This window comes from Mytilus edulis, chromosome 1 (assembly GCF_963676685.1).
Source record: "Mytilus edulis chromosome 1, xbMytEdul2.2, whole genome shotgun sequence".
NCBI lineage: Eukaryota > Metazoa > Mollusca > Bivalvia > Mytilida > Mytilidae > Mytilus > Mytilus edulis.
The window spans coordinates 57,569,093-57,597,015 of record NC_092344.1 but is presented as its reverse complement, the minus strand read 5'-3'; the positions used below and the strand labels follow the sequence as shown (position 1 = coordinate 57,597,015).

The window sequence follows — 27,923 nt, the reverse complement described above, 5'->3', positions numbered from 1 at the left end:
TATAATTATATTATGTTTCAAAATTGTTTCTATGAAAATTGATATTTACAACCATGTAAGCATTTTACATTAAAAACAAGAACAATTTTAAGTATAAATAAATAAACCGAGAATGACATATTTATACTAATTTAACAACAATGTTGTAAGATGGTTTCCGACTGACTATTTTTTATCGAACTGAAAAAAATAAAAAAATAAGGGAAAAATCTAACTCTGAATTTGATCTTTTCATAGAGAAAGAAATACAACAGGCATTTGTGTAGATAGTAGTCTTTTTCGAGGTTAAAACTATCCGCGGACTAAAATATGCCTCCACCTCTACGGATCGATCTATACAAAACCTTTAGGTAATATCTTCGACCTTTGGCAGACTATAAATGTGAGAACAGTTATCCTCGTTACATGTATTTATCATAACTTTGTCATGGAGCTCTTGAGGTTGTGATTTAGGTATCTAGATTTTTGTATTCGTTAATATATTTCTCTATTCTTTTTTTTTCGCCATTATTCTCCAAGCTTTATTTTACTAGACTTTATTCCCCAACTCTAATTCTCTGCACTTTATATTTCAGCGCCCCTTTTTTCTCTTTTCTTTATTTTTTTTACTCATTTTTGAACTTTTCTGTAAACCTCAACCAGAGTAGACGAAACCCTCTTACTTATCTGCAACAAATGACAAAGTTTCCTTATTGACTGACTTTCTCCTGAATTTATTGCATTAGAATGTTTTTATTTCTATTTCTCTCTAAAATTCAAACTATCCTACATAACTGAAATATAGACCTCTCTATACCAAACCTTTAGATAATATTTAGTTTAAACAGTAAGATAATATTTACATATATATATGATATTTAAGTACATCGCATAAAACATACCTAATGTAACCAAAATGCAGTCATGTTTACTAGGGTCTGGATGGAGTTTACAGAGGTAGAGAATAACGTAGAGGATAAATGTATTAACACTTCATACGAAATCAAATACAGCCAATAGTACACATACGTGCATGCGCCAACAGTAAGAGCTTTTACAATATATTCTTAAGTTTCATATAAGTGTAAATAAAATACAATAAACATGCTACCAAATACGAGCGGGGAATGATATTCTGTAATGAACACAAAATGTGAAACACAGCTTGTACATGTACCATGGAAGAATTATAGTGTCAATATAAATATGCATGTTTCTATGCATGAATAATGTAAAAATGAGAAGAATTGCATGGTATGATTGCCAATGAAACAACTCTTCACCAGAGACAAAATGACATAGTTTTCTACTATAATAGATCACTATATGGCCTTCGACGATGTGCAAACCCATATCACATCTAGTAATCTATAAAATACGTAATGGCAAATGTAAAATAATTCAAACACGAAAACTAACGGCTTGATTTATGTACAAAACAATGAACGAAAAACAAATCTGATATACAGCAACAAGCGACAACTAACGAATTACAGGCCTAACTCCTGACTATCGACACGTACATACATAGTATGGAGGGTTAATTAAATATGTGTGTTGGTGCAAGACAATCTCACTAATGGGCTGACATAAAGTATTTACATTTGTGTATATAGTCAACAGGTGTATCTAAATAAAATTAAATAACATGTTTACCATAAATATATATCTTCAAAAATGACATTTACGTGAAACATAAAAAAACACGTTGTTTCTTCAGTAAGAAATGCAAACATTTGTTTTCAACACATTAGAAAAACATCAGCAACAACTACCCTTTTTGTAAAGAAATTCTATAATTGTCGCTTGCTGAATAAGGTATGTTACAAGGAATAAGATATTCTAATTATGTAATTCTCTCACACTCAATATGCATGATTAATTTGTTAAAAGAAAAACTAGAAAAACTAAAGAAATCATTATTTTAAAAAAAAAAAAAAAACCTTGTGTTTCCGGCATTAAATTGAAATATTTTTGAAAAATAACTTGGGTTAAACTGACGTTCATTATCAAATTACGGACATCAGTTAAACCCAAGTGAGAAATAAGCGCAAATTATTGATATAGAATAATCCTTGGAAAGGATGTCAGGACATCACGAGTTTGCTAGTGACAAAAGTAAGCCTATAATTACTTTTGAAACTGTGTACTGGCTGTAACTGAAAGACAGTTATGACATGGTTTCTAACTGACTTGAACACAATTCTAGTTGATAATTTGGAATGGGAGGCAGGTTGAAACAAGTTACTATCTTCTACCCTTTTAGGTTTACTACATTCATGTAGTGCTAACATTTGATGGGACTTGTGTGTTTATGCCAAAACCTGATGATTTAAATAAAAATTATAAAGCTAAATTTGTAAAATATGTTGTATGAAATAAAGCACTGCCAACAAGATTCCGTGATATCAGATAAAACAGAAATCACAATCACAAACTTCTGTAAAAGTTGTAAGGCTATATTTGTAGGTTTTTTCCAGGATGTTCCATAGAATTTCCAACAAATAGTTTGCGTATAATGCAAATTATGATCCTTGCCATGAATTACTAGTCCACCAATTGGTGACTGGATGATTGCGAGCTACCGTCATCGCTTCTAATTAGTTCCATAAATTTCCAAAACGATTCTGCCTCGTCTTTATCAGAAGTCTTGAAATTATACTGTCTGGTGTTGGTTTGTATAACTACAACTGCCATCCCTAAAAATAAATATACGACTACAATTTAAAGAACATATGACGTCAACGTGGCATGCGATTATCAAGTATAATTTATCCAGTTGCTATTGTAATATTATGTAGGAAGCAAAAGTCATTAAAATGAAACTAAAACTTTATAAATATTAATTCGGTGCGTTCGAAGCGTTTTTCTGAATTTTTAAGACAGCGACGTTAAAACAAAAAGATTGGAAAGCCAGTGATGCATAAACTACTTGATAATTTGAGTTTCGACATGACCAAAATGACATATTCGATCTCCGGACGTCTCTAATAAAATCATAGCAAACAATTTTAATATATAGTGTTCAATATACAAAAGAAAATGTGGTATGATTGCCATTGAGACAACTGTCCACAAGAGACCAAAATGACACAGACATTAACAACTATAGGTCACCGTACGGCCTTCAACCATGAGCAAAGCCCATACTGCATAGTCAGCTATAAAAGGCCCCGACATGTCAATTTAAAACAATGTTGGTTTTTTTTAACTGCTGTGTAGTATTTTTTCTACTTTTACTTGTTATAATATGCTTCTTTCTTTTCATCTTCAACCTACATGTATGTGTTTAATAGACCTTGGTATCTACTAAGCTTACTTAATCATTTTCAATCATTATTTCCAAATGCTTCATATCAATTAATACTTAAATATAAAGAGTACAAATATCTTCTCCGTTGGAATATGTTTTGCGATTGCCATTTTACAAATTTGATAATTGCAGAAGTAATAAGACATGACAACTAAATAAATGTTTAAATGTAAATCACAGTAAAGAGATGAAGAATACCGTTCAACCAGGAACATTTTGCACTTCGAATTGACATTGCTGAAACTTCTTTGGTTCTTCTTCCAGCATTCCACTGTAATATTTTTTTATCAATACCATTGTTCTTGATTCTTAGTAATACTGGATGATCCCAGCCATAAGATGTTTCCTTTTGAAACATTCCTATTAAATTAAGCATAAACAGCAGATTTTAGAATCAATAGCATTCAGGTATTTTTTTTAAATGCATACACTAAAACGTGGATCACAAATTAAAAGACGACATTATTTATCTAATACTGTACTATGTTTTTATTTTGAGAATTAACCATTAGGTTTTAAGACAGCAACATATTCGTATCATATAATGCCCGCATTCCGTTATGAATTATGGTTATATAATTTACATGTACCAATAGCCTATGTTAATGTCATACATTATCGCTCTTTTTCATCACCTATTACTACTTTTCTTTCGATAATAACAGTAATTACAAAAGAAACTGCCGAAGTGAGTGACATGTAAAGTACACATTTTGTTCATTTAGAGTTATGTCCCATTGAATGCATTGCGTGCTGTATCGACCACATTTTTCATATGACGTTTGATAGATTATAGTGTGTATACAGTAAACAGCATCATTCTAAAGAGAGTTTCACAATGAAACCATTGTTTAAGTAAAGTTATAGAATAACTCTTAATTTGACGGTTCTGTTTTTTAAATAAATTTTCCATTTTCGTCTAAGTTGTAACATAACATCAATTAGTTAAATTATAAAAAAAAAATCATAAATTGTGAACCATTGAACCATATCAGCGTTTGAAAAAAAAATGTTATTCGGAAACATTTTCATTACATATAACTACTAGTACCTAGCTACCTAATATCAGTTAATATCAAAATTTTCTTTACCTTCATATACAATGTCGTTGTTTTTGTATTCAGTACTTTGCTGAGCATGCCCTCTTTCAACGATAGTAACGGTACGACCATTTACTGTTCCATTTAGAGGATGGTTTGAAAGAGCGGGAAATTTGGATTTAATTTGTGTTAAAGTAACAGTTTCAACTGCAAAAATGGCTTCTGTAATTTTCTGTAACCCTTCAAGTATTTTTGTTGATGTGGACATCTGGACAAATTTTGGATTTGCGTGCAGGATAAGCATAATTGGTTGATCCGATCCTCGATCTTGAATATGCAATTTTGTGAAAAATCTTGATTCGAAATTTATGATGGAATTTACCCTCATCTTTGATTCTGGCGAATGATCATCAAAATCGGTTTGATCTACAGCAACTCCGTGCATAAAAGCATTTACACTCCCAAGTGTATTTGTAAACATGTCTTCCATATATTTCGGAGACATGAGCCCCAGCTGTGTTGATTTCCTAATGACATCAACGTTTTGCCGAAGAAAACTAGAAACTTCCTGGTTGTCGTTCTGAAACTGTGCAATAAATGGAACACAGTTTTCCAATCCTCCACAAATATTGTTCCTATCTATGAAAGGCCTGATGTCAACATACGAGGCAACTGATACAACTTCATTATCAGTAGCTAAGTGCAGAAAAATCTGGTATATGGTAATAAAGAACTCCTGGATGCTTATTCTATTTTTCCTGAGGAACTCACGTACTGATATTGACGTTTTTAGTGTACACTGACTTGATGTTACTGTTATATCAATATCGCTTCTTGTGTCAGTGATTTGGTCACTGATCACGATTGGTTTGATATTGTGAGATAAAAGACTTGGCCAAAAACTATCTAATTCACCTTTAAATCGTTCAAATGCGTCATCTAATTCCCTTGCAGTTGCGTTGTCGTGAAAGTGATTGTCAGCAGAAACTGTGTCATTTTCGAATAGAGATAAGAACTCCATTGTCAATTGTAAAGCCGACTTCTGATCAAAGAATATTCGATCGCAAAGGATTATCATATAGGAACATTCTTCTGTTTTATCTAATAAAATTTTCAGTATTCTTCCCTCGAACACAACGCTTTTATTTGTCAATTTAACTCCAGGGTCTTTCGGGAAACGGGCATCTCGAAATCGTCGATCAAATTCATGTTCCGGTTGCATGGTTTCAATGGTATGCACGAGTGCCTTGTTAGAAGATTCAAACTCTTGTTCTTGAAAGACAACGTCCCACGCAATACGAACTGTTGATTCGCCATCTTGAATATAGATGGAATCCAAAAATTCATATACAGTTTTGAGTTTAAAAAAAGCTTGCTGTATTGTTTTCAAGTCGGTAGATTCATTCAATATGGCCACTTTTACTTGTAAATAATTGTAGTTGGTTGGACTTCTTGTCTGACAATCGTACATTTCTTTTTCGATGAAATTCAAATCAATATATCTTTCTCTGAAGTAATTCTTCATACCTAGTATTTTATCTACTGGTACCATTCCACATGCATCAAAGGAAACCGCAAATTCTTGAACAATTATCTCAGCAATTTTGTCGATGTTTGCATCTGGATCTAAAACAGCTATAACTGGGATTTTACAACTTAAATATAGATAGATGTTATTTATCAATGACATTGCTTTCATGGAATCTATTCCGAGATCAACAAGTAAAGTTTTCTCATCTGTTCCTAATAGTTCTATTGCAAAGGCATCTGCTACAATCATTCTCAAAGCTTCAACAATTTTTCTAAAGCGCTTTTCTTGTGGAAGTTTCAATATCTCGTCTACATCAATATCTATATGTTGATGGCTTGGTTTTGATGTAAATATATCTATTAAGTTTAATTCTGTTAATAACGGTTGTAACTTGGACGTTAAATGAAGCATATCAGGCGATAGGCGGATTATTGTCTCCCATTCGAAAATACCATAGACAATCTGAGTAAAATTTTTACAGAGAGTGTGAATCAAACATTCCATAATCTCCTCTGGGTTCAAACTTTGATACCCTTGAGAATTCAGATACCGCTCAACGTGTTCGGATGCAGTTAATATACCTAGATGTAACGCTCCCCAATTGATTGTTTGTCCACATAGGTCCATTGATCTTCGATAAAAAGCAAATGTATCCATAAAAGCATTGCCGGCTCCATAATTAGTCTGTCCAGTGTTCCCAAAGACGGATGTTATAGATGAATGCATAACAAAATAATCAAGTTTCATATCACGTGTGAGATTGTGAAGATTTAATGTTCCCAAAACTTTTGGCTTAAGAACCTTTTCAAACTTCGTATCTGTCATATGAACGATTATTGCATCGTCAACTACAGCTGCCCCATGAAAAATACCTTTTAGAGGATGTGATGGAAACTCAGCTTTGTATATGTCCAAAGCTTGTTTTAATGATTCATAATCTGCTACATCACCTTTAAGTGATATAATTTTACAATCATGTTTCTCCTTCAGTGATTGAATTTCTAAAAGCTTTTCCACTGTGGGTGTGCTTCTCGCAACAATTGCGATACAACCGCCGCCCATTCTTGCTATCAAATTTACAATTTCCCATCCAAGACCACTTAGTCCGCCAGTTATTAAGTAACCGGCTGATCTATGGAAGATTCTGTGTTTGTCAATTTTCACTGCAATATCGAGTGCATTGGTAGCATTTTCATCGTGATAACTGCAATCGAAATTTACAACATATTTTTTTTCATGTCCAGCAGGTAAACCTTTTATACAATTCTTAGATAATAATATTTGCAATGCTTTAACCAATTTCCCAAGTCGTGGTTCACTCAAAATTTCGTCATAATTAATTATACAAATGTCAATATCAGCAAGCCGCTGTCTCAATGCTCTTTCTTTTGCCTTATCAATAAATTGTGATACAGCAATTATCCTACTGGCGACGACACTGAATTTTGTGGTGCATTTTGCTAGACAAGTCATTTTTTCTACAAAAAGAACTAATTGACACTTACCGCCAAAGCTACATTTTTCTAAAAAGTCGAAAACATCCAAACAGAAGACTACTTTGTACTTAGATGCATTAAGAATTGATGTTAATATGCTTATATCTATACATAGGCTTTTATCATAAATAATTCCTATCGGACTCTTTTGTTTCAAGACTTCTAAAATTGAAAGATACAGTACGCATTCATGCATCAGTCCAGGCCTGTAATGATTGTTGAATGCTACTTTTGGTATCAGACACGATTTTGGGACAAATACCGTGTTGGAAACAGTATTTGGAAAACAGCTAACAAAGCTCGTGTTCTGTGAATCTGATTTAGCTGGATAAATCCTAGATGAATGAAGACAGTTTAATGAATGGCTATTTGTTTTGTACTTTGAAGTAATTTTACCAAAATATTCGGTGGCAATAACAGAGTGTCCATCTTCCCTTGCATATTTCCACGGATCTGGATCATCAATTGCCATAGTTGTAGTGACGGGGCTCATCTTTGGGATAACCACAGCATTTTCTATCTGCATCAATTCATGTTTTGTCTCATCAAACATCATTCTTGTGTTTTTTTCAACAAAAAACAAACTTTCCATGTTTTTGAAATCGTTTGATCTCAGTTCGAGCTGTTGATACTGATTGTAACGATTTATTCGATGTCCATACGAATCATCGCTTAATCGTACTATCTGATTCATGTATATAACGCCTCCAGAACATTGGAACTCAGGTGTGTAATTCAACTGGCCATCTTTTCCAGAATTCATTACAATTAGAGGCAAAAGTGTTACATTTAACGCATCGGTAAGATCGACTAATTTTAGGTTCGAGTACGTTCTTTCCCGTACAAGACATCTGCACATTCCCCAAAGTTCAGATCCGGTAACGTTATACAAGACCCCTTCTTGTCCTCCACAATGCGGTTGAGTATTTTCTGTAATGACATAAATTGGATTGTCTATTGATTCTGCAACAAACTTCTGGAGCATTTTGAGTAGAACCAAGCATGACACTTTAATGCAGTGGTAAATTGTATTGGTATCTAAATCATGTGTGAAATGATTAAACCCTGGAAAATATACTATGCAAGAAATACTATTCCATTTCATTTGCTTCCCATCTAATGCTGTTTGCAGTTGTTGCAACAATTCGTTAGAGTCAAAAACTTTATCTTTTGCTACATCTAAAAGAACTGCCAAACTCGTACTATCGGCAAATATGGATTTTGATTTATCGTATGATGCTGAAGTTAAAAACACAAACAAAGTGTATTCAAGGCATTCTTCCGCCCTATCGAGGTTCTCTTCTTGAACCGGTAACCAGCGAATTTCGTACGTCTTTTCAGATATAGAATAAATATTAAGTCCTGGTGCAATATTCTTCACTTCGTAATTTTCTATTGTTGCTACTACCTCACCATTTTCAGTAAGCAGAAGAATATTCAGGAAGGTGTGTCGAACGGTTGACTCCGTCAACTTTCCATAAACAAACATTTTCTTTTGAGGAGGTTTTCGCACTGTTAAAGCACCTATTTTAATTGGGATGGGACGAGAAACGTCAGCAGCATTTTTTTCATACTTTTCAAGTGTTGCTATCCATAAAAGAGATAGGGTTTGTAGTATGCCATCTAATATACATGGATGTAAATGCATGGTTTGCATTTCACTCGCTACCTCATTTGGAACTTTCATTTCTGCAAAATATTCTGAATCAGACCTCCACGATTCGCCGATTACAGACAACATTTGTCCGTATTCAAACCCCAGGTCTCTTAAGGTATCATAGAACAACTTCTCACTGACATGTATAGGACATACTTGTTTTATTTCGTCAATGTTAACATTGACTAGATCGGAGGTTTTCGTTTCAAAATATCTTCCTTTGCAAATAATTTGTTTTTTTCTTCTGATATCAAAAGTACAGTTTTTTGTTGATACGTCTACTTCTAATTCCACTGGCAAGTTTTGACCAACACCAATAGGTTTCATAAAGTGTAAACCAATAGATGTTTCTGTCAGTGGATAAGTACTGTGCCTCTTTGATACTGCAAGACCGATCTCAGCATGAATTGCCCCAGGTACAATGTGCTGTTTATCTAGTACATGATCATAAATATAGGACGTCTTTTCTTTCGATAATGTTACCTTAAATCCGTCCGACAAAGGTTGTTTTGTCACAAAAGGATGTGTACTGCCCTTACTTACATTAGCCTGTAGAGATGCCCTTACGTTATTTGATATTAATAGCTTTCCAGATCTATGAAATTGATATCGTGGAACATCGGTAAAGCATGGTTGCAACGTACATAGTTTATCAAGTTTCAAGAAGACATTATGCGTGTACAATTCACTTATTGCTTTCATAAATGTCTTATGTTCGTCCGGATTATTACTTGAAGGAATCGCCATGGCAGTATCGTCAGTGATTTTTTTCAGATGTGCACGAAGAATTGGCTTTGGACCAATTTCGATAAAAATATTATTTTTGTCTGGATTTATTGCTTTTGATATAGCTTGTTTAAGGAGGACTGGCTTGAGAAGATTTGAAGACCAATAGGCGGCCGATCCCATTTCAGGTCCATTGATTTGTTGACCCGATACTGTTGATATAATTGGAACTTCGGTTGTTTTCCCATGCAGATTTGCAAGTTCAGACTTGAGCTGTTTGCTGGCGTCAGTCATATGATAACTATGATACGCACATGTGACATCTAACTCTTTTAGCAAAACAGATGAATACTCACTGTTCGATGACATAATTTCTTTCAAATCATTGATTGAATTTTCGTCCCCGGATACAACACACGTTTCTTTACTACTGTACACGGCGATTGCAAGTTTTGTGCCGTATGTACTACATATTTCTTCGAGTTTTTCAGTGTTAATATGACCAACTATTAGCATTTTTCCGCCGGCTGCCTTTGAGGAAAGGAAAGATCTATAATAGGTTACCTGGACAGCTTCCGATAACGTAAGACATCCAGATGCATATGCAGCAGCAACTTCTCCAACTGACTGTCCTACAATAAGATCGGGGGTCACGCCCTTATCTTGCCACATATCCCAAATACCAATTTGACAGGTGAATATCGCCAAAGGGCCAAGAAAAGGATCTCTGAGAAAGGTACTTGATGGATTTTTCAATGTGTCAAGTATACTAATTTTTGTATATTTGATCAATTCATTGTCGATTTTCATGACAGTGTCCTTGAATATTTTACTTTTATTGAGAAAACCCTGACACATTCCTACCCACACTGTACCAACACCACAAAATAAAAAAATTAATTGGACAGGTTTAATTTTCTTTGAGATTTCGTCTGCTGTGGTGTTAATGGCTGTCAACTGTTCTTCAAGGTCATTAGTACTATGGGTAACTACCGCAAGTCTATATCGATAATGACTTCTTTTCATCAGAGAGGTGAATGACAATTCTTGTATATTATAACTTTCGGTTTTGATTTTTTGTATATAATGTTTAACTGTATACGTTAAGGCTTCCTGGGATGCAGCAGATATAGCTATTATAAAATCTACCGTGATTGGTTTGCAAGTACTACTATCTTTTATGGGGACTGTCTTTGCTAACTGTTTTATTACTGCATGACTGTTAGTTCCTCCAAATCCAAACGAATTTATGCATGATATTCGTGTTCCATCATTGCGTTCTTTCCATATTCTTATGTCTGTCGAAACTTCTAAAGGAATTGAATCAAAGTCGATGTTAGGATTAGCATTTTCCTTCGAATAATGTAATGATGGCACAATTTTGGCATGTTTCATCATTAAGAGAACTTTTATTAGACCTGCGGTTCCCGCTGATGATTCTAAATGTCCGATATTTGTCTTTACAGAGCCGATAGGAATTTTTCTGTCTTTAGACAGAAACGGAGAGAAAAATTCTGCCAACGCATTTGTCTCTGTTGGATCACCGATCGGAGTCCCCGTTCCTGAAAAAAAACACCTAATAACGTTAACGTTAGGCTTTTTTTTGAAAGATCATTTGACATTTTGTCATATCAAATGGGAACCCTTTTAAGAGCATTACTGAGTTATCAATTGTCGCAAGGCGGACATAACAGGTGAGAATTACTCACTAAAAATCCTGAACTAAATCTGATATGAGATGTTTTGATGTAGTGTTGTTTAGGAAAATAATATGCGCACACACATAAATGGCTAATACGTTACATAATAAAACATTTTGGCTGCGAAATGTTGAACCAAATCATGTAAGAAACAAAGAAAATATTAGTCGTACATGTCGTAGTTAGTTAAAATTGGTACGTTAAAATGGTTTTGTTTTCCTTAAATAGCACAGACTAAACTCTAATGAAATATTAAAGAAATAAATTAACAAAATATTACATAATATTAATTCGCATAAAAAAGAACAATCCGACATTTTTGAATTTAGAAAATTAGTATCTTTCTTGACTATAGTTTGTGTTCATTAAGCAATATGGTATATATTCAAACTTGAAAAAAAACTGAACAGTTTTCTAAATCTATAACATATAAGACTAGGAAAAAATGAAACTGTATTGTAAAATATCAGCTGCATCTCGAATATGAAGCTCATTTTGAACAATACCAGGATTTTTCTTAGAAAATCCGCGATGTATAGTTGAAAACGACACTTAGTATATATTCTCTACGTTCTGCATTGAACTATTGTCTGAACAAATTGGTTGTACGTTTGATTGTGAAGGTTACAAATTCGCAACCAAATATGGTCGGAAAAGATCGTTAAATCCGATGCGTCATGTACAGAAAGTATCACGCTCTTTAAATTTGTACGATAGAAACCATTGCAACAAATCCGTCGGGGGTTCGTGAGTGGCCTGTTGTAATGCTAAAGTTTTGTCCCTATCCAATAAAATTTAATTTCACAATGATATTCTAAATCGATCCTTTTCAGCCACACTGGACCCCTATTATATGTTTGTATATTTAATTTAATCTCGTCCTAATCATTTATGATTTTTTTTACATTCGACGTTAAGCCACCAACAATCATTCAATTTATAACCGTTTCTGACATCATGACTTTAAACTAACATATAATACGTTGATTATTTTAGCTAACAGTTTGCACGAAATATAGTTTTAATAAGCCGGGAACCGAACAAAGTGACGCTCGCATTCGAGGCAAGTACAATACTGAGAGGCAACTGAGCTGGTTACACACGTTACCGCGAGACCCTTAAAGGTGGTTACACTTGTTTCAAAAAGAGAACTATAAACGAGTAATACATGTAAGTATCTGAGAGGTGAGACATATAACTGACCCATTTATCATCTTCCTTCCTATAAGAGGGTGCAAATGGAGGTTTACAGAATAGAAAAGAATGGGCAAAATATATAAAGAATAAAAAAAACAACGGACCAAAAAATAAAGAATAGAGGATTAGGTGATAAATTATAACTATAGGCTCCTAAGAGTCTGTGTCGCTCACCTTGGTCTATGAGCATATTAAACAAAGGACACTCTCCAACCTTCTAGATGACAAAAGACTTCATGACAAAAATCTCAATTTTTTAAAATCTTCCTTTATTGGTTTTTAAGTCTGTTTAGTTTCTTTGACTTATCAATATTTATATTATTATTTTTATAAAGGCATAACAGAAAAAATGTGTCTCTCTTAATATCATAGCTTTTCATGGTAATAAGTAAAAATGAAAGAAAAAAAATGATAAAATTTGTAATTTATGGGCAATAACTCCTATAATGAGTTGTTCAACAGTTTTTACGTATATATAGCATGCATATAGACAATTGTAGATGTCATTTCTCTGAACATGTTTTCTCCTTTCAGATTTTTCTCTCTTTATGCCACACCAATTTAACTCCTTGTTCTACGGACCCGCCCGCACGCATTTTTTTCAAAATATATATATCTTTTAATTTTTTTTAATGTTCCCGCTTCCCGTATCCGGAAATGTATTCGTGTCTATTTCCCGCATCATATTTTTATAAACATTAAAAAGATAAAAAGCGATCGCAAGAGCGTTTTAGTCAATGAATGTATTTACTGGTAAATGCCTTTATTATCCGAAGAACCCCTCGAAAGCTGCGAGGGTACAGTGGCATCCATGTACACTCCCTATCGGGATAAATGGAGATATGTCACTAACGTATATTTATACGACAATTATTTTTACAAAAACAATCAAGCCCCACCCAACACAAAGGGAGTGCTAGGACACCGGGAAGTCTGTTTTAATGGTGGAGGAAGCCAAAATACTCGGAGAAAACCGTGGAAACAGACAAACAGAGAGATATCAGAAGATTGATCTTCAGGTCAAAGTAGGGGGCAACTTTGACCAACCGAGGCCCCCAATGAACGGGCCATTCTAGTTTAAACTCCGGTCTGAATACCAGAGATGTGTGTGAGAGGGTGAAAATTATCCTTCTGATGTACTGATATGTTTTAGCACCCCGAGTGAGAATCGAACTCAGGACCTTCAGCACTGTAGCCATTGAATTAACCACTAAACCACTAACTCACACAAATATCAAATGCGGTCCTTTAAACTGTTTCATGCATTAGGAGGCTTGAGAAGTGTTGCCTGCAACTGCAATATCGTTTGCCGGCGGAACAAAACTATCCATACCCGCTGCATGTTTATGCACATGTCGTGAGTCAGGACCCTGTTGTTCAGTATTTGTTGTTTTTTGCCAATTTTGGCGTAGTTCATAAGTATTTCTACGTTGGTATACATATTGGGTCGTTGGTTTTTCTGTTTGAATTGTTTAACATTTGATGTCCTATATAGCATGTTGTTTAGTGTGGACAAAAGCCACATGTTGAACAGTATAACACAAAAAAATAGAATGTACACATATTTACAAATAGCCCCTCCCCCACCCCACCCCCAATGCTAGGTATAGGTCATGTCTTAGCCTTGGAACGACCAAAGATGTCCATCGCATGGCAATTCAATGGAGACCATTTAAAGCAATTGAAATAATTATTCAATTATTCAGTTCAATATATGATGCCTCAGAAACTAATAACAAAAGGGGAAGGGGGTACATATATGTTATTTTCTAGAACCATATTCGATCCCCAATTTGATGAAAAACAAGTTCTGGATCGAAATTTCCCCCTTACCTTATATTGTTAAATATTGAAAAATATAATTTGATTGAAAAAAGCATTGAAAAATTTAATAAAATTGACCGCGCTTTGCATGACAAAAATCAGTCTCAAACCAAAAACCTCCCACATTGAAGTTAAATGATTGCCTAATACAAGAAGTCATAAATGATAAATTATATACGTTTATCATATTGCAAATACAAAAACTATGAAATCAAGGGAAATTATAAGAATTCCTAGACATTTGAAAATAGCTACTGGGAGTTACATTCTACAAACAGTTAGAGCCAAGTTTATAAATAATTGAGAACTGTCTATATGCAAATTGTGAAATGAAACAGAAGAAACTTTACCACATTTTTTGTTAACGTGTAAAAGTCTAGAAGATATCAGAAAACCGATTTTGGAAGATTTAATTAATTCCTATAGTGAAAAGTTACCTGTTTTTAATATGAAAGATGAACAATTTGACATTTTACAACTGATTATAGATCCTTTTTTCTTACATGGTAATGTTAAGAAATGAAAAAAGTTTTTAAAGTGATACAGAACATTATAACTCCAAAGTGTAGACGATTATGTTTCAATCTCCATTGTGAAAGGTATAGACTGTTGCAGGTAGATGATATAAAAAAAAAGAAGAGAAAGTAGATAATAACTTTATATGAACCCTAAGTGACGATTGGTGGTCATAATTGTCTACTCTTAAACAGTGATGTCTTTAGATAAATATTTTTGATTTTAAAGTATTTAATGAGTTGATGCTGCTTATATTGACATTAAGCCCAATTTGATCGTCAATGATATGATGTACAATGTAAATAGTGTACAGTGATATTGGTGGAAAATATTTATATTCATGTTGTGAACTCCATTACTAGTATCGGAAGAGGTGTGCCTACATTAGCAGAATATATATTAGAGATTACAGATAAATGTGCTTCAATTAAAAGTAGGCATTACATGTCTTGGTGAACTGGGAAAAAAAACACTTGGCAGCTAATGAACTTAGTAAAGAAATGTCAAAACACAAGTGGTAAATCAAGTTTTATAGCATCTTGTTTTGATTAATATTGTCTTAACCTATGATCTATGTTTACAAAATAATATAAATAATCGCTCTCCTTTAATTTTCAAGCATGGCCTCAAAATTTTTTTAACTTATTTTATTTTTATTAAAATTTTCAAATCGCTCGCTCGCTCGCCCCAATTTTTTGGGGGGGGAAATCCGTAGAACAAGAAATTAATTTGGTGTGGCCATATAACGGTTCATAAAATAAAAGACAAAACTTGCATTTTAACCCTATGTTCTTTTTTAGCTATGTTAGTTGGAAGGACGGGTTTACGGAAGCATGGCTAGTTGTTCTCACGCTTCACTATTTAGAATATATAAGTGAAACACTAAAACTGTGAAAAGATGTAGACCTACAAGTTTTTGCATTCGTCTTAATCCGAGTTTCTTACCCTGTAAATACATCGTTATCAAGTTACTCAGATTATACACATGAGCTGTTCAACAGAAATCAAAACTCCACAACCCTTCTGAATAATTTATCGAACGTGTGTCTTTTTTCTAAATCAAGTCTAGATATAAAAACAAATCTATGTAACAAAAATGCAATGTTTAATTAATACTTTCATGTTTCTATTGAATTTTTATAAGAACGGTGACAGATAGCTGTTAATTCTGTGGCATTTGGTCTCTCTTGGGGAGTTGTTTCATTGGCAATCATATCATATCATCTTTATTTCATATGCCAGACTTTTTGAAAAAGAGTAGGAAACTTTTGCATCTTTGCATGTTCCTATGTTCCTAGAAACACCAATATCCAAATAGAACACAAGCATTGTCTCAGTATTTGTTTTCCTATATATACTTTAGTATATACCTATTAAAATATATACCTTAATACAAGGTATATACGATTTTTTTTCTGATACATATGCCTGTGCAATAAAACTATTTATGTTGTCCTGTCTTGAAAAAATGCAATATAAATTGATAAATGAAACCCTTTTTTTCTCATATATTCGATCGTTCACGGAAGTATTATATAGATTATACATTCATGGTTCGTTCTAATACACCAAATCCCAGGTACCAATCGAAATAGAGAAAATAGTCTTAAAAACTGCCTCAAATAAAAGGGAAGGAGGATGGGTTAATGAAAACCGTTAAAAGAGTTTTGAGTAGGCATTAGATTTTTGTCACTGGACGTCAGAAAACGATGGATTAATACACAAAATGCGCCAGTTTATGTTACGCAATCTTTTGATTTATCACTATTATGAGAAAATCATGCTATAGGTAGAGAAATTCCTAATTTATTATATCAAATTGACAATTTGTTACATCAAATTATTATATCAAATTAATATTTGTTTTATATCAAATAAACAATCAGTTAAATCAAATTAATAATTTGTTATATGAAATGAATATTCTGGTAAAATAATTTGTTATATATAATTGGTTAATTATGCCCGCGTCACACTGTACCGATTTTTACGCCGATGGCAACACGATTATGGAAATTTTCAAAATCGGGACTGATCGTATCTAGATCGGGCTATTCGTAGTGCCATCTTTAACCATTGTAGAACCATCGGCCACTTTTCTAGCCTTCGGGGACAACTTCGGGAAGGGTTCTAAATTTTTTAACATGTTAAAAAATCCCCGAAGGTGCGTCCGATGTTTAGGGTTCGTATTCAGTTCGTATCACCATCCTCACCATCGTAATGTCACCGCGAATGCATCTTTGAACATCGTATTGCATTCGTGTTTTCATCGTTTCCATCGGGCAGTTTTGACATTACGATGTCTACACGAATGAATCACGAAGATAGCCGAAGGTCTTACGATGGCAACACGACTTCGTGAAGACCTCGTAATCCCGTCGTGATGCCATCGAATAAAAGTACGAAGGTGACAAGATGGAACTACGACGGCAATAAATCCAGCTACATGTAAGTTAATTTTCGCGCTTAAATACATTTAAAGTGTCATGCGCGATATGCACTGGTCAGTCTAATACGACAGTTAAGAAAGAAAGAACATGGACCTCATATGATATGATTCTTTGCAAACAAGAAAGGCGACAGCGTTGTTTCTATTAATTCAAATGGAACAAGAAGAGCAGGTATTACAGGCTCAGGATTTACTTTTACAAATAAAATATTATTTTTTGTCAATTTTTCATATCAAATAACATAATAAAAATCATAAACGCGCCTCGTATACCAACACTGCAGGTACACGTATATAGGGAAACCAACTTTTTCTTCATTATTCTGATTTTTTATGTATCGTCTGAGTTGTTGTCACATGAATGTTTACTCCATAAACATTTTGTTTTCTATATGTCATATTTGCCACATTTGTTGCTTTCCCCACATCCTTCCTTTCCTTTTCAATAAAAGGGATCAACGAACCCCTTACCTTACCTTTAAGATAGATCAGTAAACATGGGCATAATTATGGGTGATTATTCAGACTAGTGCACACATTTTACAGTTTAAACAAGGCAATGCCGAGCGTGGCATCCCCTCGTATGTAACATATTGGGGACAAATATGGACACTATATTTGTATATGACACATGCAGAAAATGGTAAATTGAATACGCATATTTGATACATAAACTATTTGTTTAGAAATCAACCAAATTATTCAGTAACTGGAAATACCCACGGTCTTCCGGATCCGTTTTATGATTAAACCAAAATTAAATGTACAATATAATGTATATTCAATATTGATCAAACAATTTAAAACGCGTGATGCCTTCGGCATATAATCTAAATGCATCGTAAGCTGTACACGACGTCTTTTAAACATCGTATGGCCATCGCGCCATCATCGTAATCCATCGTGTAGCCATTCGTGATCCATCTTGTAGGCTTCGGCTGAGATTTGAAGCTTAAATACTGTCTTCGGTTAACATTCGTATGTCCATCTTTTGCTATCGTATATACTTTCGGCACAATCGTATAGACTTCGTTATTCATCGTACTTGCTTCGGTCACTTTTGGGTATTTTAACGAGATCGGGACCAACTTCGTACGAACTTACAATTTTCGCATTCGGGTGTCCATCGTATATAAAAATCGGGACAGTGTGATGCGGGCATAACCGTTATACATGTTATTAGATCAAATTGATAAACTGTTATATCCAATTGATGATATGTTATACATGTATCAAATTAATAATTTGTTTAAATTTAAATTGGAAAAAAGCAAATTAGCATGGCCCTCAAAGTTTTCCTTAGGGGTTATTATCTGACCTATTTTTATAAACTAGATATTATAATGATTATGGCCAAGTTTTGTTAAATTTGTCTCACTAGATTTAGAAGAGAAAATTTTTGTAAAAGATAACACAAATATACAAAGAATTGTTAAAAAAACATAGACTATGAAGGCCAATAACTACTTATTGGATCAATTGACATTTTGGTCAGGTTGATTCATTTGTAGATCTTACTTTGCTGAACAATTTTGCTGTTGACAGTTTATCTCTAGTTTATCTTTTTATGATATTCAAGATAATAACCGAAAACTGCAAAATATCCTTGAAATTACCGATTAAAGAGCAACAACTGGTTGTATGAAGAGAAGATATTTTTAAAAGTTAACGACGACGACTGACGACAGGTGATGAGAAAAACTCACTTGGCCCTTTTAGGCCAAGTCAGCAAATAAATAGAGAATAAGGAGGTGCTAAATTACAAAAAAATATCATAAAAAATATCATAAAAAATTAAAGAATACAGAAATTAAGGCCCCCTCATCTAGACCCTCCTGTTTGATTGCAAAAAAAGTACACAGTAAGTGATTTTACTTTACCATGCGATTCGATGTACTGTATGTCTGCGGGAGAGATACCATGCAAGGAATACAATCTTTCCATCAACTCGATCTGTTGTTTCCCAGATGGGGCTGTGATTGGCGTATTTTCTTTTCCATCTTGGTTACAACCAGACATAATAACAGCCCAAATTTTATCACCATCCTTTTTTGCCTTGAACAATATAAACTTTAGTATAAGATAAAATTAAACTTATTGTCGAGGTTATACATTACATGGTAATATTCATAATTAGGAACATTGTGAGAATGATTTTATTTAACGTTGACTTATATCGTCAAATACAAATCTAATGTTATGTACATTAACGATTACATTTCTATGTCAAAGCAGTTCTACTCTTCGCAAATTTGTAACCAGTTAACTACTATTCCTCTCCAATTTCTGCTTTGCTGTTTGCAAAAGTGAGTATGTTTAAATAATACACATTTTTTTTTATCCAATTGGAATTTTTAAGACGTTAGCTGCGCATATCCATAGAAAAGAACATGACAAAATTTCATGATGCCAGTATGTACCTAACCGCCCAAAATTTACTATTTCTCACAATAAATTGAACCATTTATTGAATGAAAAAAGCCGTAATATTTACTTGTTTCAGGCTTTTTAGAACCACCATTCCACAGCCTTCTCCTCGTGCATATCCATCAGCATCCTTAGAAAAAGTATGACTTTTTCCAGTTTTAGACGTCATCCCAGCTTTAATTAACGGGATATAATTGATAGGCGTAATCATGCTGTTTACACCACCGCAAATCGCCATTGAACAATCCCCTAAAAATTTATAAGAGTTTTTTTTATTGTTTCACTGCTTCAACGCCTGTGATCATGGTCTCTGCTTGGAGTTCAGCGCATGTGTACAGGGATTCAAATCCTAGATCTCATTATTAACATTAGTCAAATGCAGATATTGAAAGGAAACAAACATTTATTAACATAATATCGAACGGATTACATTAGTCAAGTTGACCACATACAATTTTAGATTCTGATTTATATGCCTTTTTCGTTTTGATACTTTTAGAAGAATAATGTTATGAGATTCTGATAAAAAAAATATTAACATTCATTGAGCAAATCATATGATAGGTATAACAGAAAAACGTGTCGTGAGTATGTTATACGATAACTTCGTTTGTAGTGGTTGATTATTTCATAATGCGTATAGATTTCTAATATACACTAGTTAAATGTATTTACCTGATCTGATAGCTTGACAGCCTAGGTGAATAGCGACTAATGCAGAAGAACATGCAGTGTCAATCGTCAATGATGGACCTCTAATGTCGAAGAAATAGGATAAACGATTCGAAATAATGCTAGATGACATTCCAGTTACAAGGAAATTGTTAAATTCATGTAGCGATTCGTTCAATCCTAGTGACAAATCTTTGTTCATACATCCTTAAAAGTACAATAAGTTGCTCTATTTATTGTGTAAAATAGTATGCTACAAATGATTTTTTTTTAATTCTAGACTCATAACAAAAATGGAGAAAAATCAGAAGCATGTTTTATATTGTCTAACTGTTTGTTTTATGTTATTTTTATGGCATTGATTAATGAATATTTCATGCATATTTACGACGAGGACAAATTGATTACGAATTAAAGAGGTAAGTTTTGCAAGCCTTGCAATGGATTGATCTGGATTAAGGATAGACATTTGGACTTCTTCTTCAGGTGACGGTATTTTGGATATGGACAGAAAGGTGCATCGCCATTAAGTTATATAACCCGCATGTTCAGGTAAACAAATTCTCCTCTATATAAAGCATACGTTGTGCCATACAAGGCCATGTTTAGTTGTGATGCAAGGATATTATGATCTTCCTCCTCACTGTCTAAAGGGAATTATCAGATCTTTAAATTCTGATGAATTAATGCTACATTTTTGTACAGGAGCTAACTATTATTAAAATATGGAAAATCGACCACAAAGAAACAAATACAAATGCATCGACAGGGTAAGTGTCGTCTGCTATGGGTGCATCAACCTTTTTTGTGTATATCTGCGTCGGAATGTTAGGTAATGTAATAAGCAGAAAGGTGTCAGTAAATCTATTCATTCTAGTATGACTTTGTATCTGTTGGGAACAAACAAAGATGTTCAAGTATGTGCGAAACCCAAAGTTGGTCGAATGTTAAGTTTTTAACTTGAAACTTATTAACAAAGCTGAATGCGTTGGAAGCGATAAGATTTCACGCCAAACCATGTATTTGAAAATTGATCGGGAAATATGTGATCCTGTAATCCAAATTTTGTACAAAATGACAAAAAAATTTGTCCCTGTGAAAATAATAATTCAGAAACTATTGTGATTAATCAAAGGTCTTAGAATGCAAGCTTTTAAATTCAGTAATTATCATACTAATTAAAACTGCTCTGTTGTTTGATAATTGCCCAATTTTGTTTTTTAATATTTCATACTATAAAATATTTTTTACAAAATGCATAATTATTTTTTTTGAATATATAAAATGCAAGAATGTTTAAAGCATTCAGCCATTTAACAAATGAAATAAATTTAGAAAATGCATGTAGCATATATTTATTTGCAGATTTAACTTTGTTGTGATGATATTTGGAGTAACTATAGACATTATTGAGATGGGAGCCATCTGCCTGTGAATAACGTGTGATGCAAAAATGTTTCTTTTCCACAGAACGTGGGGTTGTCAACTGAAACCAAAGCTTTTGACCTTGACCTTGGACCTAGGAAGTTGTGCATACATTTTGGCATGTCCTCTGGTGTTGGTTAATATGACTGGCAAGTATAAATTTTAAAATCATAACGGTTCTCAACATAAAGAGTAGACACAATGTGTTACGACAGACTGACGGACTGATCATTATAGGGCGACCCGCCATTCGTCGGGACCCTTATTATGAATATAATATGTGTTTTTAGCCTAATCATGAATATAATATGTGTTTTTCACCTTCACTAGTAATCCAATAAATGGATCTGTTGTAGAGTTGTCACTTGTTTAGACGTACATATATATATATATATAAAGTACCTCGAAAATCCACCTATAATTATTTGCCTTTTACCTGAAGACTGTTGTAAAACATGAAAGTACTAGTAAATATCAAATAATATATGCAGTATACGGAAATATTGGACTTTTTTATTTGGATATATTTATCTATACTCAAGACTTTTAACAATTCGAGATATATATACAAATATCTAAATATATCATCCGTCTAAATATAAATATACAGGTAGCCCAGAAGTTTATTGTATGTGCGAGGCCACTTTAAATTAGAAAAAAAACACAAACGTACTAGTACCTTTATCAAACCAATTACACTTGCAACCATTTCGAACAATGGAAATAAAAAAAGTAATAATTACAATGTGGGACGGGCTTAGAATGTGTAGCACTTTCACAAAACGTCTGAAGTTATCTGAGGAAGTTATTTGTGCCAGGTAGAAGTGCAGCCTTTTTTTAAATTAAAATTGCAAAGTTTGTATTTTTATAATGTACAAAGTGGGAGTAACTTTTAATTATTTTTTTTTTAGAAAACCAAAGCGAGAATGCATGTTTATTAAATTGTTGGGGTAAAATAGTAACAGTTATAGCTGTTAAAAACTATTTGAAAGGAGATATTATTTAGAGTGTAACAAAAACAGATTTTACAACAAAATGAAATGTGTTTTTTTTAATCTATGTAATAATATCATTTGCAATTCCATTATGTCATTTAAATGTTTGTTAGCGCTCTGTTGTGTATGTGACCCTCAAAATGAGAATGAGATATTATATACTGGTGGTTTTTTTCCATATTGGATTTGATTAACTTGAACTTGATTTTCACATGTAAATGGATATATCGGATCACATCTAAGATAAGTTATTATTTTTATATCTTAAACTAATTATTTTCATGGCAAACTGTAACAATAAGTTCTTTTTACATATTGTTTTGTGATATAATTTTCTGTATGAATGACACAAATATGTTTCTATGGCTACTGATGAAATTCATCAGACGAAATTTTAAAATATGGCCGTGTTAACACCACAAAATGTACTGTGAGAACAGACAAACTTGTGCACTGGGAAAAGTTAAAGGCATGGCAGGAACTAGATAATTAAAATGTGAATGCATATTATGTTTCAGAAAATTAAAAACCTACCTGGAACTTAAGATTTCCTTCTTTAAAGCCTACAGAAGGTGATAAAAATGAACAAACACCCGAGTTTCATTTGATATGGTCCACTACTATACACAGTTAAAATCAACTATTGTTGTCCAAATATCTGTTATCCATCTATTGTCTACTTACTCAATACAACTCGCTACAATTATTTATACAGGGGAACATCTCAAACATTTTCAAAACTTGCACCTTCTGTAGGAACGAAAAAAAAACCAGAATATTAAGTTCCAGAAAACGTTATAATTTTCTGAATCAAACAAAGCATTTAAAATTTAGTTATCGATTTCCTGCTAGTCCTTAAAGTAAAAATTGTGGTGTAAATACGCTCAAATTAGTTCTGTGTGTGAGGCTAAACAAAAAGAGATAAGACTATATGATATGTGATAATATATCGTATGTTTGCAATGAATAACAGTAGTAAATCAGTTGGAACAGGTACTGATTTGAATTTCTGAGCACTTGAACCACTTTGGCGTTTGATGGGGTTTACGTGACATCAATTTAAAAATCTGGGGTAACTTACCAATGTAGACACCAGTATTAGTTCCTTTGATCTTTTCTCTAGTAAAACCTCCATCTTCCAACGCGGAATATGTAACCTCAAGGGCAAGACATTGCTGTGGATCCATCCATCCAGCCTCTGACTCACTGATTCCAAAGAGTTTATTGTCCCATTTATCATAGCTAGCAAAACAAGAACAATTTGGTGATGTTTGGAAACACAAAGTCATTGCAAAATAAAGAACGTGTACGTTTTGATCTATTTCTTGAAATAAATACATGACTTGCATGGATTAAGATTTAAATTTGTCAAGAAAAGACATAAAATTGAGAATGGAAATGGGGAATGTGTCAAAGAGACAACAACCCGACCAAATAAAAAACAACAGCAGAGGGTCACCAACAGGTCTTCAATGTAGCGAGAAATTCCCGCACCCGGAGGCGTCCTTCAGCTGGCCCCTAAACAAATATATACTAGTCCAGTGATAAGGAACGCCATACTAATTTCCAAATTGTACACAAGAAACTAAAATTAAAATAATACAAGACTAACAAAGGCCAGAGGCTCCTGACTTGGGACAGGCGCAAAAATGCGGCGGGGTTAAACATGTTTGTGAGATCTCAACCCTCCCTCTATACCTCTAACCAATGTAGAAAAGTAAACGTGTATATATAAATCAACTGTAGTTTACCGGTGTTCAACCGTTCTCATTTGATTGTGAGAAAACAAATCCGGGTAATAAACTAAAACCGTGGAAATCACATCAACTAAAAGAGGGAAAAAAGGAACAGCAGGATGGCTAAAGTGCAACAAAAAAAACCCACCAATATACATAGAAACGAACTATATGATAACAACTACCATATGCCTGACCTAGTGCACGACATTTTAAGAAGACATGGTGAGTTGAACCTAGTTGAATGGCTAGCCAAAATCTCCCATTTTTTGATGATGTTAAAATAAAATATCTCTGAAATGACAGCACTACGTGACAGAAATACAGCACAAACACATGCAAACACATTTATCACAAAGAGACGCACACACAAAGAATATAATAGTCAAAACAAAATGCAAACCATAGAACAACAGTGTACATATTTCATCAACGACAGACATGGTATCAAAATCAGTCACACGCTTACGTAACGAACATGCAATCTCGAACTTTATACAAATATTGACAATAGTTTTTACTATACTTTCAAACCACAGTACACACATGTGCACAAAGAATGAAATAATGAAATAATATGTAGATAATACCAGCATGGTGCACATGCCACGATAGGAATGTTACAAGTACTATACAAGATCATTTAGTTATTAAAATTATAATAGAAAACCAGACAGACAAAAGCAAACCAGGAAGATCTGCTATTGAATATGTTGCCTTTGGATAATTAATCTATATTCTTTAACGGATTTCCATGTGTTTTTAGTGTTGATTTGCATTTTGTCAGCTCAGCTTGTATAAAAACACATACAAGCTTCTAGTACCTGCATTTAAGCTTAAAAAAGTTGATAAGAAGTTTAATGCCAATTTCATGTTCTCAATCAACAAAAAGTATAGAGAACTTCAAGGAATATTCAAAAATGGGATTTCCATAAACATTAACAAAATCAAACGCTATCAATCAACGGAACAAGTGAAGAACAACTGTTATTTTCCTGACAAATCAACAACTACTGAATCAGATGTGATTCCTGACTGAAACAGAAGGAAACACACATTTTGTTCTGTCAAATTGGATATCGTGTTCTTACTTTTTTTTCTCTTTCATTAAAATATTTTTCAGTTTTTTTAGAAAGTCAAAGCAATATTTGATTACTGCCATTTTACATACTCTTGTATCAAACCACTTTTAGAAGCTTGTTCTTTCCATTCATCGTCTAAGTCCGGAATATCAATGATATCAACATTCCATCTCTCCTTGGGGACATCCAGTACGTGGTCTTCTCCATTTTTCAATACTTCCCAGAATTCATCTATATCTTTACCACCAGGGAAGCGACAAGCTATTCCTACTATAGCAATTTCTTCCATCTGTTTTGATCTAGGTTATAAGGTCCATCTGAGAAAATTCCTAAATAAAGGTATTAACATTTAAAAAGGGAAATGCGGGACTCAAAAAGTCATGTTGGTTAAATTATAGTTTTTTGTGAAGTTATAAAGACTGTTCAAAAATTTGTTTATTTTATCATTAAAAGATTTAATACGGATATTTTTGAATAGATAAACAATACTTTGTTTTACTCACCTTGCATTAAAAGATTGATGAGATCAATACATCTTGTACATTTTGCTTGTTAAAACTAAAAAAAAATCACTGAGTTGCTCTTTAAATGTGACTTAACAGAGAAGGAGTTACCTTCGTGTGCACTGAATTCCAACCAATAGAAAAGTTCCTGCTGTAGTACTTCGAAAAATACTCAGTACATTTGTTCGGTTGATTAACTACTTGGTAATTGTACAATACAAATTTCTTATTTTTTTAATTAGATTTTATGCTATTACGTTTTTGGTTTTCCCTGGTTCTCTTTACATTTAACAATGAAGACTGTTACTTGCTTAAAAATGCATGACTAATTATTGTATTCGTGATTTTAATATTGCATATGTTACTTTTTATAAACATGTCATAAAGTTATCATTCAAGTAATCAAATGACAATTTAAATTTGCATGTAACCAGGAAGATTCATTGAAAAACATGACTAGTCAGACAATTCTACCGATTGAAAATTCTCAATTGTTGTACCTCATTGAAATCGTGTTTGACATTAACCTCCTTGGTATTAAATGGTATACAAACACGAATAATGCATGCAAACAGTAGTAGGTAACGCTTAATAAGTAATATACTCAACCGGTCTTGATACGTTTAGAACCGTTTGAGAGAGTTCATTTGGTTCTCCCGGTTAAGTGCAAAATTTATCCTGGTATGTATGATGATTTTATTCACAACCACTGGGTCGATGACAATGCTGGTGGAGTTTCATTTCCCCGAGGGTATCGCCAGCCCAGTAGTCAGCACTTCTGTGCTGACTAGAATCATCATTGATATTGTCATATTTATAAATCAACTGTTTACAAAATTCTGAATTTTTGAAATACTAAGGCTTTTCTACCTTAGGAATAGATTACATTAGCTGTATTTGGCAAGAATTTTAAAATTTTTCGTCATCAATACCCTTCAACTTCGTACTTTTATTTAGCCTTTTAATTTTTTTGGGGGATTCGAGCGTCACTGGTGAGTCTTTTGTAGTCTGGCGTAATTACAAAATTAATCCTGGTATCAATGATGAGTTTATTTTATGATATGAATATGCAAAATAAAAATTGCTAGCAAATTCAAAAACATACACAAGTATGCTGACAACAAAGAGAAGTTCTGTTTATTTTATGATATGAATATGCAAAATAAAAATTGCTAGCAAATTCAAAAACATACACAAGTATGCTGACAACAAAGAGAAGTTCTGTAAAAGACAACCACAGTTCTAGATATTAGTAGTTACCAATGTAAAACTTCAAAAATTAATTTGTCAAATTGCTTTTTAATCTTTTATATTTCCTTTGGACAAAAAGTTATAAATACTTCCTTTCAAAAGTATAATGATTGTTAACGTATATAAGATTAGTTATAAGTTATGTAAATCTGTATACAAGAAAGAAAGTTCATAAGTTTTTTAACCAATATAATAATGTGAGGGTGTCTTCAAGAAGACGATAGGTACCAACAAATTTTTTATTATAGGTAATGAAGATCAACACAAAGAAAATATCCTTTATCAAAGTAGGCTTGGATTTGTATATAATGTTTAAAGACCTTTTTAATCATATACATTGTAGCTTCTAATGTTTTCAATTTTAATACATCTTTGACTTTCAAATGTTTTCCGTTTCCGAATCC

At 33.2% G+C, this 27,923-nt stretch overlaps 1 protein-coding gene and 1 long non-coding RNA gene across 2 annotated transcripts in view; both read right to left on the bottom strand.

Annotated features, from left to right (window-relative positions):
* LOC139485743 (mycocerosic acid synthase-like) lies at positions 1 to 26,062 on the bottom strand. Its single transcript, XM_071270402.1, has 8 exons — positions 25,855 to 26,062; positions 24,029 to 24,189; positions 20,531 to 20,734; positions 19,923 to 20,104; positions 19,309 to 19,483; positions 4,384 to 11,304; positions 3,491 to 3,652; positions 1 to 2,678 (listed from the first exon to the last, which is right to left on the bottom strand). Exons 1-8 carry the CDS (start codon positions 26,052 to 26,054, stop codon positions 2,527 to 2,529), a joined length of 8,157 nt encoding a protein of 2,718 aa, XP_071126503.1. The 5' UTR covers positions 26,055 to 26,062; the 3' UTR covers positions 1 to 2,526.
* LOC139485827 (uncharacterized) overlaps positions 1 to 27,923 on the bottom strand; it is a 971,519-nt gene that overhangs the window by 779,338 nt on the left and 164,258 nt on the right. The gene's annotated exons all lie outside the window — the stretch shown is intronic.

What these genes read in the sequence shown, in the direction of transcription:
- LOC139485743 (XM_071270402.1), bottom strand. Translation starts at nt 26,054, where the DNA reads ATGGAAGAAATTGCTATAGTAGGAATAGCTTGTCGCTTCCCTGGTGGT. An exon ending in TTCTAAAAAGCCTGAAACAA is followed by an intron (nt 19,484 to 19,922) that starts GTAAATATTACG and finishes ATATTGTTCAAG; the next exon opens with GCAAAAAAGGATGGTGATAA. An exon ending in CAACGACATTGTATATGAAG is followed by an intron (nt 3,653 to 4,383) that starts GTAAAGAAAATT and finishes TTAATTTAATAG; the next exon opens with GAATGTTTCAAAAGGAAACA.